Below are 15,923 nucleotides of genomic sequence, written 5' to 3' on the forward strand. Positions count from 1 at the left end.
GAAAAAGTTTATTCGCTTAAAACGATATAGGTTTTTTTTTCTCTAGAAATAAATAAGAGTTTATATGCGTTTACCTTTTTTAGAGCATTTTTTGCTATAAATAATTTGTTACATGAGAAATTTCTAGGATCGGACTTTGAAAATTTTTTTATTGGGTTTTCATGGAAGTCATTCCAGCTCATAAAAAAATATTCTTAGCTTAATTTTATTTTTTTTTACAAAAAAAATAAATTTTTTACTAAGTTCAATTAAAAAATGCGCTTAATTCAAAATTTTGCTGAAGATAACTCGTTATTTTTGTAAATATTTTTATTATTAGGAGCAAATGGATTTTCCTTTTATGTGTTGCCTATAAAAGTTTTTCTGCATTTCATATGTGTGATCATGTACAGAAGTAAAAAATTCCTTCGAGAAAGAGAGAAAAACGATTTGATTGAAAATTAATGGCAGGAAATGGATTTTCATTCCTTTATGAGTGAGTACGCCTGCATTAAATTACGCTTGGTCTGTTAACTTTATGAATTCCTCGTTCGTAGAAATAATTGATTAAAGTACACACCAAGGAAACTTTCATCAGGATTTTTTTTTGTCAAGCAATCGTTTAATTACTCTGACCCAATATTTGATACGGAAAATCAATCCGAAAAGTATCTAAAATGAGTTTTGCGAACATGAGAAGTTGGATTTCGTGGAACACTGAATGTTGTGATTTTATGTTACGCAAGTAATATAAATACGAGAATATCATCGATATATTTATTTAACAATTCGATCAAACAAAGCGAAATTGAAACTCTGTCTTTGGCGTGTTTTGTCATCATTTCTTGGGATGCTCCAGTGGGACATTAATTTGATACAATTTACTTTTGTCAACTTTATCTTTTTCCGAGAAACCTTTAAATAAATATCTGAAAGTATCGTATTTCTTCAGATGTTTCAATCTGTTTGACGTCAAAATTCACATCTATTCAACAAAATTACGGAGAAAAATTGTTGAAATTTTCCACACAAAAAATAACAAAAATAATAACGAAAAAATGCCCACTTTTACCACAACTCAAAATGATAAAATAAATTTATAAATTTTAAACAAACAGGTAAAACTATTTTATCTCGAGTTTTCATTAAATAATAGGGGGAAACATCTGCACGAACAAAACTATATGGTTTTAGCAACAACAACAAAAAAATAATTTTTGAGCAAAAATTTTCTCTCGTGGTGTTGAATTCCACAGTTGCCATCGTCCACATGAATAAAGTCATACATGCTCTTGTAAATGATGTTTTTAACTAAGTCAACACACCGAACACTCGAGTAATTTTTGTGAGATATAAAAAAAAGACAAGAGATGAGAAAAATGAAACAACAACGACATGAACAAGAGAATACACTCAAAACTATTTCAACTATTTTTACTCTGGTCTGGTTGTACTTAATGATGATAACTGTGGATGACAACGACGACGCTGGATGATGAGGAGGATGTTTGAACAAATAAAATTGAAATGTTATTTCTCAAAGTTATTTCTTTCTCTCTTTACACTTTTTTTTTGTTTTAAAATATTTTGTCAGACATCTCCTGAGTGAGGCAGGACATTCACACGTATGACACAGTGGCAACATTCCATTTCACAATGTGTTGACGACGGCATGTACCACGTGTTCACTTAATTTTTCCGTAATTTATATTTAAGTTTTTAATACTTAAAGATTTTTCTTACTTTTATTTTTTTCTACTTGCTGTTTTTTTATGATTTACTAAATTTTTCAAATATATTTTATTTACATTTTTTCAAAAATATTTCGAATTTCAAAAAAAAATATCAAAAATTTAATTCCACAATATTCAAAAAATCCTTGTTTTTATCAAAAAAATGAAAAAAAATCAAGATATTTTACAAAATTTTGAATTTTAAAAAATTTTATTTTTAAGGTTGTTCAATCAAAAAAATGATTTGCAATTATTAAAACCAAAAATTGAAAATATTGGAAAAAATAAAAAATGCTAATTTAAAAAAATTGAAATGGGATCTCTAGAAAATTCTAGAACGAACCTTGAATATACCCAAATGCACTAAAAAATGTCTACATTCTGTTTGGTTTGTTCCAAAATTTTGAATTTAGGTTTTTTTTTTGACTAGTTTAGGCTAAATAATACAAAACCATCAAAAAATCTCATGCCATTAATTTTCGATGAAATAATGATATCAGGTGATGTGGGGACAAAAACTTGAATAAAGAACAACAAAAATTAATAAAATGTGAAAAAGTAAAGAAAATGACTGGAATGAAAAATAGTGACTAAAATTAAAAATATTATAAGAAAAAGTAGAGAAAAAATAAATGAACACCCGGTATGTAAGAAAAGCCGCAAAAGACTTTTTCATGAAGATGAAGATAATGACATCACCGTTTCTCTCCCCCTTTTCCGGCAAACTGAAGTAATGTACTTCATATAAATTTAGTGGTAATCATGTGTATAACATATGAAATTACATCCGTGACACATACGGAATAATGAGAATCTCAAGATTAAAGAAGCATTTGTTTTACAAGGATTTGAACCCTTTTTCACTTAATTTTATTTAAGTTTATCCCATTTTTGTCGGTTTTACTACCTGATACTTGTCGTAAGGACTCACCCTTTACTGTAGGTACCTACATTCGAAATGATTATCAACATCATCATCATCGTTATATAATAATAATGTAAAAAGTTCGGGTGAGTGCGAGAGAGAGACAAAATGTTGAAGTTTCTTAAAACCGCAATACACATTTATTTGTACAATATTGCTCATGTAAATATTGTTTCAAATTAAATTGCGGGGACATTATTACTGTCTTTGCATGTTTGAGGGTTAGGAAACACAAAAAATGTTGCTCTCGAAAAGAGGTTAAGTTTTATGGTTAGATGTGGATTTTGTTTTTTAATTAAAAATTTTCTTAGGAATGACCTAGCATTGTTTCGAGAACGTTTTGCCTCCTTGCTTCATATTTATGGACAAAAACCAATAAATAATATTTACTTCAGTGGCAATAAAAATATGGGGTGGCGCCAGAGCCATTAGTTTTATTACTGTCATTAATGTGACACATTTCAAAAGTGTGGAATTCCCAAGGATTTAAGATTGAAATATAAATCAAAAAGAACACGTCTCCAAACTAGTGGAGAGTAGGAGCACAAGCTATTTCATTTCAAAACTGATTTAATAAATTGAGTGTCTCATTTTCTTTTCTTCGTTTCTGTCTTCATTTTTTTATATTTTTTTTTTGTGTCGGTAACTGACAAAGAATGTCATCTTCGTTAAGTGGGTGACGACATTCCCTTCCAACAACAACAACCTTATTTTTCGAAATTCTTTTTTTTCTCGTGTCATGTCTTTTAGCGATACTCGTGTGTTCAATATTTTACAACATCTTTCACGACAAACAAACAATATGTTTGTCGTTGATACTTATCTAGTTTACCGTGTGTCGGATATTTTTTTGTTCGCTTTCTTTCTCATTTTGTCACATGACAAAAGTTTTTGTAATCTCGACATGTCGATCTGACAAGTGTGTGAAATAAATAATAAATTGTATAACTTTCGCGAAACAAATAAAATAATAATTATACGCCTATCATTGGTTATTACGAGATAAGGGATGAGGGATGGACGTTTACGAGGAATTTAACTTTCAAAGTCGATTTTGTTTAAAAAAAATTATATCCGAGATTTAAATAAAAGATTTTTTAAAGTAAAATGTATATTATTGCACCAAGTTTAAATTCTATGGTTTGAAACGACAACTGAAGTTACAGTTGCTAATCAAAGTCACAAAATGCACCATCTACAAGACCTTAGTTAAAAAAATTGAAACACAAAAATGTTTGTATTTCAGATCGTATATCACAATTTGGCTCATTTAGTTCTTGTTTTCTTAATAGATTTTCTATCATTAACCCAAAAATGTTAATCATTACCACAAAGGAGATACAATTTATTTTTATGACTTTCCTCCATAGTAACGACTTTTATTACTTCACATTTTCATATTCAATGGCTCAAAAGTCATCAAGTTACTTTCATACCATTTACAAGTACCCAACAGTGACGACATAAAACCCAGTCTTGTTCTGCCCTATTTAAAATTAAAGATTATTTAATTAAGCAGAATTCATTGGAATGCAAAGTTAAATGTTGTCTCTTAAATATTTTATGAACGGTTAACCAGAAACTTACCATTCCACTGTTCCTCTGTTACATTAACGTCCATTGACATGGAGATTCAATTCATTAACACTGCCAAATAAATTCAATTAATTGCTTTTCCACTCTTCCACAAACAAAATTTGTCTTTGATTTGATTTAAGAAACAAAGCTATTGCAATTGAATTCAATTAAAACACAAAGTTTCCTTGGAGGCACTAACTTTGACATGTTTCATTGTGTGACAAAGGCTATCTCTGTTTTTGACTTTGTATGCCACAATTCCTTTGAGTAATTATTTCAAACAAAGTAAATTGACAGATGGGTGACAAATGCATTTGCAAGACTGTGATTGATATAGAAAACAATTTAATTAAAAGCTTTTCTATTTGCAGTGAAAATCTCATGTATTGGTTTTGCTGCATTTTTTGTTAAAAGATAAAAAACAAAAGATGAATATATTAATAAAATAAAAGAAAATTATGAAAAATTAGATTTTGCATATCCTCGAATAAAATCGACCAAGTAAAATATGATAAAAAAAAATAATCTACATAATATAATAATATTATATATGGAAATAGTACGAAACTACTCTACGTCATATTCATGTATATTCAGCTCGTTTTTTATATGAATGCCTGCCAAAATAGAAATAAATTATTTTTTTGACCCTTATCCAAATTTATGCAGAAGAAGAGAGCAAAAAAATGTTGTCTGCCATAATTTAACGAGAAAGAATATACAAGCACTGCATAATAATAACACATTTATATATGAAATTTGATATAAAAAATGGAAAGAAATAAGGTTTTTGTCCGATTATGTGTTAAAGTCCTAGCAAAATTTAAATTTTCTATTAAAAGCGCTCAAGTTTTAAAAAACTAAAAAAATTGCCAATGTAAACTATTATATTCATGCGATTTATTTTGTCCTACAAAGGTTAATGCCTTATTATAATTTAAATTCACCGACTAATAAGTTTTATTTCCCAAAATAACTTTTAACTTATTTATCATTTTGTCAAGGTATTATGACGAAAGTTTATGCAGATAAAGTTAAATAAATATTTATGGTGGATGATACAAAAGAAAAACAAAAACTCACAAAAAAGTCCATCACAATAATAACTTAATTAATAAACATTTTAATTACTTTTTCTGAGAAGCAGGACACGTTAATTAATAAACGATGTTAAATGAAACGTTTTTATGTGGCAGTAAAAGAAGTGACATAAATCGGAATTAACACTCAGCTCGTTAATTGGAATATAAATGATCGGATTCATGTTTTCGTCTTTGAATTGAAAAGTTATAAAAGTTTTATTTTTTTTTTGTTGTTTGTTGCCGTGAAACGAAAAAAAAAATGTGACTAAGTGCGAGTCGTTTCCATGTTTCATTAATCAAATTTCCATCATTCCTGCCGTACTATAGTATAATAAATAGCTCGATATAATTTATTCATGTTTGATGATTTATCACGAAAAATTACCGTTTTTTCTCCTTCTATTGACGTATGCTCGGTTTCCGCATTGCTTCCACGAACTGAACTTTTATTTAATGAAAAAAATAGTATCTTTTCGGTGAGTTATTTGTGTTTGATGGCATGGAAAAATTATGAACGATAAATGAAATGAGAAGCAATAAAAAATTCTGATTTTTTGTGGAACGTGTTTTTATCTAAAAAAAAAATATTTTTCAACAAAATAATTTAAAAATCGAAAATTAAAGTATTTTCTTGACGTCATTGAATTCCAAGAAATAACAACAAATTATTATCGGACGAAAAAAATTAAAAAGAAATTCACAAAAAATAAAATTAAAATAATCTTCTCTCAAGTCATTTAAAAAATAAACAAATCCTCTGTTGCCAAGTCGTTTGACTTGCTGTTCAATAACTTGTTAAATTCCAATTATGCAGCCCAGCAACATCAAAAAGAGACGTAATTCATTGAATGTCTATTCATACGAAAATGTCTGTAACAAAAGGACTTCCTACATTGATGATAATGATCATCGGGACCAGGGTCAAGTGTTCCCATTTTAACAAGGTCGTTGACATGAAACACAGGCCAATTGATTGCTTTTTCCCCCTCAAGCATAAAAAGTAACAACACAGAAAAAAAAATCATAATTGACCAAAATTTGATACTTAATGTCACTCGTAATTGACAATCGTTTGTTGGCTCTGATGGCTCGAACATAAAATTGATTTATCTCCCAAAATCTGTGACAACGTGTGTAACGTGTCGCTTTTATCATATTAAAACTCAAACAGCAATCGATGAAAAGAGCACCGATAGAACAGTATCGAGTTTTCAGAAGCTCAAAATAAAATAATAATCAGTTATACACATGCTAACCTTAAAAACATCCATCTCCTTATCTGACACTTTTTTTTTGCTCTTTCGTCGTGCGCCGTGAATTGTCAACGATATAAATTTCCTTGTCAAATATCAAAATCTTTTCCCATATTTTTTGTCATTCTCGTTTTTCTTCAAACTTTTTTTTCTGCTTCTCTTCTTTTTTTCTGTTTCTTATGCAACCGAACGTTTTTTTCCTCCTTTAATCTGATTAGATTGAATTGAACCAGGTTCTTGTCGGTTAAATCGTCATGTCAACTCGTACGTTTGTGTAGTTACAACTGGAAATTTGTTTTTAATCGGAGATTATGTGGATGATTTCTCCACATTTTTCTCGAATGTCGTCTTTTACAGGGAAAAAAAAAGAATCGAGAGCATCAACAGAAATCAATTATATTGGATTAATTTTTTGTTCGTCTCTGTGATTTTGATGAAAATTGATTTTCAACGAGTGGAAATCTTGATACTTCTTCGCATTTCCTCTTTTGAACGTTTATTAAATCCTTCAAACGTAAGTTTTTTTTTTCATTAAATCATTTCGTTCAACCTTGATTCGGTCAAGGAATGATTTTCGTGTAAAGGTCAGTGTGGAAGGAACATTTTTTCGCCATATCTCGATGGAAATAAATTAAATTTTATTATTTCTAATATTTCTCGCACTCACAATGCGATATTTCGAAGAATTCCCAAAATGCCATTAATCTTATCCGAACTAAAGTTTATTCAGACACGTCGTCTGTTGAAAAATCGATTTCCGCTTCATGAGATAATCAAAATGAAATACAATTGCATTCATCGCTCTCTCGATCGTACGAGAAGTACCTAGGAGGCGCAAGTGGTGTGTGTGTGAGTACAAATAAAATTGAAATTTAGAAGAAAGTGTACAACAAAAAGCGCTCAATAATATACAAAAGTGATTGCATTCAATATAAAGTGCTTTTGAATTGATTTTTACCTACATGTATGGTGTAAAAAATTTATGGTTGAATGATAAAAGAAAATGGTATAGGAATCTTTTTTTTGTGTTATGTGTCGAGAGTGTATCAACATGTGGTGTGTTTTAGCATTGTCATCGTTTTTGATCGATGTCGTTTTAGGATATTTCGCCGCTGCAACTAAGTTGACACAGAATTTTCATTTAAAATCACTGATCTTCAATGCTTTTTTCCTATGAGGAGTATCAATTTTTTTCATATGAAAAATGTTTTCAAAAGAAAATGTAAGCAAATTTACTTTCACTTAAAAAATATTTTTTAGAAATTTTCTCATTATTTTTAAAAATTTTTTGATCTTTTTTGTACATTTCATAAAAATTTTGTATTTTGAATAGAAATTTTTGATTTTCTAATTTTTTATTTTTTGAAATTATCAATTCTAATATTTTAATTTCTTAAGGTTTTTATATTTTTATGGCCAAAAAATCCTTAAATAGTATTTTAAATAAATAAATTAATTAAATTTAATTATTTATTTATTTTTTTTTTTAAAATAAATTAAGGTTAAAAATTTTAAAGTGAGAAAATTTAACAATAAAAATATGTCTAATTAATAACATTTCAATTCAAAAAATAATATGGATCGACTAATTATTAAAATTTGAAAAATTTCAAAAAATTTTTGAATTTTCGAGAAAATCTTGAATTCTTAACATAAAATTACATTTTCCCGCTATATTGATATTTTTTTTTATCATAAATATTTAATTTTTTTGCTGATTCACCAAAGAAAAAAAAACAAAATTTCTTGGAAATATCCTTCAATAAATCATGTCAAGTGAATATTTGACATCTTTTAGGACCTGATTGATCTCAAAAGAAGAACTACTCACAAAAAATATGATCATGACTATTAATATTTTTTTCTAGCAAATCTCATGACAAGTACCTCAGCATGTCTAGCGCTCCACCCTAATTTGTTACAAAGCGAACAAACGATTTTTGCTGCACTGCCATTTTTTATGTGAACACATTTTATTTTATTTTATTCGAGTTTGTGTTGTGTGCTGGAGAAAGCAAAAAAAATTCTATTATCAACCTTTATCAAACAACAAAAACCCATATTTCACGCTTGGCTGGATCATCACATCACAAGACGTTTCGTGTAAAAAGCAAAGGAAATCGTTTATGCAACTTTCAAGCAAAACAAAAAAAAAATACTCCATTTTTAATAGAAAAATATTCTTTTTGTGTACTTTTTTGCTGGCTTGCTGTTACAAAGTGCACACAAAAAGTTGTGCATTGTTGTAGCCCGTGGATATTATTTTTGGACGACGTGAAAAAAAGATGTGATGCTCTCGTGTCTTCGTGTGTGTGAGTAAGAGTGAAGGCTGCCTGCCATGCCACCGTGTACAAAGTGTAAGATAGTTACACGAGTAAAAATAATAAAATGGAATAAAAAGCTGAAAAATGTAGCGCAAACATAAACCTTTGGGCACTTTTTACTTCTACAGTTTTTTTCTTCTTCTTCTTTTGCTTTAACTGAAAGATGATGATGTTGATGAAAAAAAAGACGAAAAATAATATAAGAAAAATAAAAAGGCGGCAACAAAATAATGTTTACGTATTTTGTGTGTTTCGCATACCGAAATGCCGAACAACAACAACAACAAAAAGTATATTATCAAAAGATGTTCGTCAAGAGAGTGATTTTCAAAGTATTTTATGTTTTTAAAGCGTGCACGACAAAGGCGAGCATGTGACGAGCGAGAAAATTCATATCCTGTCTTTTGATATATATTTTTTTCTTCATTTCTTTTTTCGTTATTACTTTTACATTGGAAATGCTTCGAGGGGGGACGACAACAACGAACAACGATATCGCTGCGTTGTTGTTTCAGCAATAATAAAAGGTTAAAAGAGAATTGCAAAAGATGTTGTGTAAGTGATCAAAGTGAAAAGCGAAAATAAATAGATATTTCAACGAGATAAAGGAACTTTTGCTGATGTACTAAAATAAAAATACAATCTTGAACGGTGCTCGTATTATTTGTTTTAATTTTGTCCAGAGGGGTGGTGTGTGAATTCAGGTTAGAGCACTCGACAAAAAAAAATGGAAAAAATGTGTTTGTGGCACGGAACAAAGAAAAACGAAAAGAAAAAAAAACCAGCACGTGTTCCGGTATTTTTTTTATTAATATTTAATCTCGATATTCTGTACAAATAATTGACTGTCATTTTTCTCTTTTTTTTCTTCTTGCAGTTTCCAAGGCGAAAATTCTCGGCAACTCGGAATTATTTATCAAAAGTGGTAGTGATATAAATTTAACATGTGTTGCATTACAAGCGCCAGCACCACCATCTTTTATTTATTGGTACAAAGGTGGACGGGTAATTAACTATTCGCAACGTGGTGGTATTTCAGTATTAACAGAACGCCAAACGAGAACAAGTAAATTAGTTATATCACGTGCGATGCCAACTGATTCTGGTAATTATACATGTTCACCCAGTGCTTCAGGTATGTATTTCAAAAAAAATTTCGATTTAAAATTAATTACAAACTGATTTCATGTTGCTCTCGCAGTCAGATCTGTTACATGGAAATCGGGGAGCAAAAAATAAGAGTCCTCCACATTAAATCCAATCTACGCCAATATTTTGGTTACCACTACATGTCATCATCAGTTAATCCTTGTTGAAAGTATTTCGTCAGCAAACACACGCAGAGTTTTGTTTTATTTTTATATTTTTACAAATCTATTGAAGTGCTGTTTCCCATTGGGACTTGCAGTTGTTCGCAATTTCAAATAACAATATTATGAAAATGAATAACGTACAAAAAAGCGTTGTTGTGATAAGTACACTCAGATGATTGAAGTGTATTGTCGCGCGTTCGTCACTCTCGTTGTCATCATAATAAAAGAGAGCAAATAGACATCGATCCTACGTGTTTGTGCAATTTTTTTTTCTACCTGTTATTTTTTACCGCATTTCTAATTTTATTTTGAAAACATACGTTATTTTGCTGGTGATTTTGTCCCTTGGAGTTTCCTTCGACATATGTTTAGGTGAAATTTGGAAAATTTCAACATCATAAAATGTTCGTGAAAGTTTCATGAATAAATTGAAAAAAGTTTGAATAAATTTGTGAAAAATTAATAAACTTTAAATAAAATAATTTTTTTCGTTAGATTATTGTAAGGTAAAAATTATTTTTAAAATTTTTAAAATTTACTTTAATTATTTTTTTTTATTATTTTAAGAAATTTAAAAAAAAAAATTAAAAGTTTTCAAGGAAAATTGGAAAAAAAACTGAGGAATATCAAGACAAAATCTGAAAATTTTAGAAAAATTTAAAGTTTTCATGGAAATAAAGTGAACAGGGATACTTCGGTAAAGCTCAAAAATTTGTGAAAACATGAAAAATCTACAGGAGAAATTAGTGAATCAGGGAAACAGGAGAAATCTCAAAAATTCACAAAATTCTTAATTTTTTCAAAAATATCAAATTTTCTTCAAAAATTGGAAAAATTCTGAAAAATAGATCAAAACTGTGAAAAAATCAAAAAAAAAAAAAGAAAACATTAAAATGCGGACAAGCGGTTCATCTCGATAAATGCTTTTCAATCTCATTTTTACTAGCTTGTGCGAAAGCTAGACGTGATGGGACCATTTGCAGATTGGATTATGTCTGAACAACACAATTGAACACCTTGCCCGCCTCAGCATTCGAGTCGATGGCGTCTCTCTATTGATAGCACAAAATGGACGATGATACTGATAATAATCAAAAATTGTAGAATAATATAAAAGGAGAAGTTAAATAAAATTCTGTCGGATGCTATTTTCCAAACGATATCAAGCATGATTTGAAGTAGAATGCCGTCTCCGATAGCACGATAGATGATAGTGAAATCGAGAGACAGACCGACCGACATGTTGGTAGTTTTGTGATTTATGTTGCCAGAAAATGTGGGAAATTGCTTTTAAAATTGAATTTGGTTTTTTTCCTCTTTTCTCTCTCTCTTTTTTCGTTCTTTCGATTTTCTCGTATATAATTGCACTCTATTGCTTCATCTCCACTCCATTTTTAGTTCGACACCGACTGTCACTCATTGCTGTGAAGGGAAACTGCATCACCCCGAGTCAAGTTTTATTATTGTTATTCAAAACAAATCGGATAAGGGAACCGTTATGCACGTCATGCATGTTTCTGACAGACTCAATTTCCTGGTACTTTGTCTTTGATTATTATCGCGCTGCATCGTTAGTGCAAAAATTGTAATTTTTTTATTCCCTTTTTCGCTGTGTGTTCATAATTTCAATCAATCATAAACTTTTGCATAAAAAATGCAAGCTACTCAATGAAGTGTGAAACGTAATTTGCATCAAAACTTGTAAAGTTTTTTTTTTAACTTACAAAGATCATTTTTTACAAACGAAGTAGTTTGTAGCTGATTCCTTCCATCGAAAAAAAAAATATTTGCTCTTCATTTTTTTTTTTTGCTAAGAAAATTACGATAAAAGTAGGGTTCATCAAACATACAACGCAACAGCTATCCATGATGAAATGGAGAAAGAAAATTGTTTATCCTTCTTTTTAATAAGCTATTAAACGAGATTACAAGATACTTTATTACATTTTTTTTACGTCACGCTCTTTGCTATTTTTCAATTAGAGCTCGCGTCGTCCCTTCACTTTGATTCGCATGACTAACACGTGTCTTGGATTTTTTTTTCGCCTTTTTTTGTACTCCACTTTTTTATTATCACAATAATAGAGGCTTACGTAAAATACGAAAGAAACAGATTTTCTTGAAAGCAAAAAGAAAAAAATTATTTCGAAATTACAAAATTTTCCATTCATTTTTCTCTGGGTTACGACTATTGAAAAATATTCTTTGATAAATTTATAAAAAAATTGCGCTTTATCAATATCGTGTCGACCTAATAATGTTAAAAAAAAAGTTATAATCAGCTAGAGATGAAAATTTCAAAATTTAATGAGCAATTAAATTTTCTCACAACTTTTTTTTTTGCACGGTTGGAGTGAAAAAAAATATTTATAATGATGTGAGTTTTCTGCATAAACACAATTTAACTTCATTAAAAAATTTTACCTTTATGATTTTAACGTAATTCACCACAATTGACACTTTACTATTATCATCAGGTAAAAAAGCATTTTTTTTATAGAAAATGAAAATTATACACCCACATTGTTATGCAAGGTATTCATATAAAAAAAATATATAAAAATAAACATCGAAACTTTTCGTTTGTTTATATAAAAAGCAACAACAAACAATCACTGTATGGCCAAAGGGTGCAATTTGCATTTCATCACGATTTTTAATCATTTCATCCTTTTGACGGTAAAATGAGGAAAATGCACTGAATAATTTTTTTTACATAATTAAGATTTAAAAAAAAGTAATAAAAAAATACCAATTTATTCATTTTAAAATAACCACAAAATGGATAAATGCCCATTGGTCTTAATATTTACGCCAAACAATCAATGCTTTTAATTATCAAAAAATCAGATATTTTTTTTTATTTTCGTTGTAAAAATTCATGTAACTTCCACGGATGTCAAGTGTAAAAATAAATTATTAAGCGAAATTTACTTTGACATTTGAATTAAGTGACGGAAACCAGGTGCAATCTACCTGAAGTGTCCCGTAAGCGAATCGTTATTTTTATTTTATTATTTCGTTATTATTATTATTTTTTTTTGTTGTAAAATTTGTTCCACAGGCACAAAATAACAATTTACCTCATTTTCGTATCCAACAAATAATATCACTGAAAATGCAACGAACAAAAACGGCGTAAAATGAATATTTCCACCGAGTAAAATGTCTCTTTTTTGTGTTGCGCCTTTCCTTGTCAAGATTTATTTTTAATGAGATGCAAACTGTAATAAAAAGACGTTTTTTTGCATTTTCTGTCACAAACACGAAACTTTTCTACACAACCAATTTTCAAAGTAAACAAAGCCAGAGGTCGGTGCTGGAAAAAAGAGAAAGAGGCACATTACGGATAAACTGTTTCAATTTACACAAAACGTGAAGAAAATTGGTTTTTCTTGCTTCCTTTTCTTATTGCAGTTTTTTTTTGTTGTTTGTTGTTGTCTTGTGAAACTGAAACTATATGACAAAAAAAAAGAGGGAAATACGGAAATATGATATTATTAAATGAATCTTCGTTTAGTTGACGTGGCTTAGAGGCACAAATTAACAGAAACGTGTTTTAAATGGATTTTCTATTTAACAGATTCAGATTCACTTTGCTCGAGCGACATTATTACAAAATAGAAAAAAAAAACGGAAAGCGTTCAAAAGAGAATATGAGATTTTCTTGCTGTGTAGTAATGTTTCAAAGGAGAGACATGCACGAGTAATGTAAGCCTGTTATTTACATTCTTTTGCAAGTTATTAACACTTCAGGTTCTTCCTCTTTATTTTCTTTCATATCGAACAAAATGATGTTGAACATCGATTTTAGTTTTATATTTTTTTTCGTGTTGTCGATAGAAGAAGACAAGTGCAAAAGAAACGAGAGCAACATGAAAATCATCTTTAGGTACAAAACATTTTCTGCTAAATTTTTAATTTTTTTCTTTTTGCATGAAATTTTACAGATTCAGCATCAGTATTAGTCCATGTAATAAATGGTGAACATCCTGCGGCGATGCAGCATGGGAATAGTAGTGCAACTAGTTTTCTATTAAATAATTATAAAACATTAGGTTCAAATTTACTATTATTATCGTCGACGATAACAACACTGTCGTTAGTCTTGCCAGTATCATCATTTTTATGTTTAACAATTTCGACAATATTTATCGGGGCAAATGCTTTTAGGTGATTCATGTTTACAGATAATTTGTTTTGCGTCACATATTATGTAGGACTTTAAATGTGTAAGTGAGCAACACAATTTTTTTTTCAATTATTTGTTGTTGCGCGCGAGAGAAACAAAAACAGACAGAATTCTACTAGGTACTATTATAAAACAATGTTTAGGCTACAAAAATAAATAAAACGAGCGATGGCAAGTGTATGAATGTGTTAGAGTCCCACATTATTTATAGTTTTTAATATTATTATTATTATAAATAAGAGTATTAAGCATAATATTAATAATAATGATAGGATAATTAAGTATACTTAGGATAGCATCATCATGATTAAACTAATATACAAATAAATAACTGTGTAAATATTGGAAAAACCCATACAAATATATATATTTAAACAAAAATAGTTGCATATAATAATTAAAATAAACAAAAAGAGATAATGTTACATTATTTTATGTACTTTATTAAATTTATTATTATACTGACTTAAATGCATTTTATAAATATAAAAAAAACTATAGAAGAGAGGTAAAACTGGTGATATACTGATTGTAGAGACTCATGTTATATATAAAAAATAAATATTAATAGACCCCCATACAATACAACAAAATAAAATGACAAATACGACTCATTTTAGTCTTCAAGTTTTTCCAAAGAAAAAATCTTATTTTGATCCTTTTTCCCTCTCAACATTGTGCCCTAGACTGTAAACATTTTCAAAAAACATATTAAACATATTTGTTTTTTGGCCTTCAGAATTAATCCGACTATAAATAAACAAAACCCATTATAATATGACAAAAAAAGGATACGCATTTCATATTTTCAAGGAGCTCTTGTTAACTTATTATCATTGTTTATATATTCATGAACTGCAAAAAAAATGTACATACGAGATGTAATCTGACTTTGTTATACTATTTATAATACCAAATCCTTTAAAAAATAAATCCAAAATTTGTCTATATAAAAAATATATATATTTAATATAATTATATATATAAAATAGTTAGTTTATAATGATAAAAAATAGAAGTTAGAAAAATAAGAAAACAATAAAAAATTCTGTAATGAAAGTTCTGTAAACTATTTAAAAATGTGTTTTCATTTAAAAATTATTTTTATTTTTTAACTGGAATTGGAAATTGTTAACAAAACAAAATTATTTTTTTTGCATTACGATTCATAAATAGCTCGACAAATTCTGGTTTAAAAAAAAACTTTGTCGGATGATTCGGAGACTTTGCATAACTACCCCACTCAGACTGTTAACAACTTTGTTAATTACATATGTTTTGATAAAAAAAAAAACTATAAATAAATAAAATGTATGTGACCCAAATTAATTTACAAAACTTTTTCATATGTATATGAATAGTTTGAATTTGCATTTATAAAAACGGAACCTCAGTTCGTTGTAATCCCCTTTTTGCAGTTTATTCATGTAAGCTCTGAAAACAGACAAAAACTCATCATATCAATTAGAAAAGTTTTTTAGCCTCATGTTATGATAGAAAATCTTTGTCTGCATAATAATAATGCGAGTTTGTCGAAACAAGTG

The 15,923-nt window shown here is 28.7% G+C and overlaps 1 protein-coding gene across 1 annotated transcript in view; it reads left to right on the forward strand.

Moving 5' to 3' along the window:
• LOC134838290 (protein sidekick-1-like) overlaps positions 1–14,671 on the forward strand; it is a 67,062-nt gene extending 52,391 nt beyond the window's left edge. Inside the window, exons 5-6 of the mRNA XM_063853790.1 lie at positions 9,752–10,009; positions 14,138–14,671. Of these exons, the coding sequence (XP_063709860.1) occupies positions 9,752–10,009; positions 14,138–14,364 (485 nt within the window). The 3' untranslated portion in view covers positions 14,365–14,671. The remainder of the gene's footprint in view (positions 1–9,751; positions 10,010–14,137) is intronic.
• Positions 14,672–15,923: the final 1,252 nt, after the last annotated feature.

This window comes from Culicoides brevitarsis, chromosome 1 (genome assembly GCF_036172545.1).
Source record: "Culicoides brevitarsis isolate CSIRO-B50_1 chromosome 1, AGI_CSIRO_Cbre_v1, whole genome shotgun sequence".
Lineage (NCBI taxonomy): Eukaryota > Metazoa > Arthropoda > Insecta > Diptera > Ceratopogonidae > Culicoides > Culicoides brevitarsis.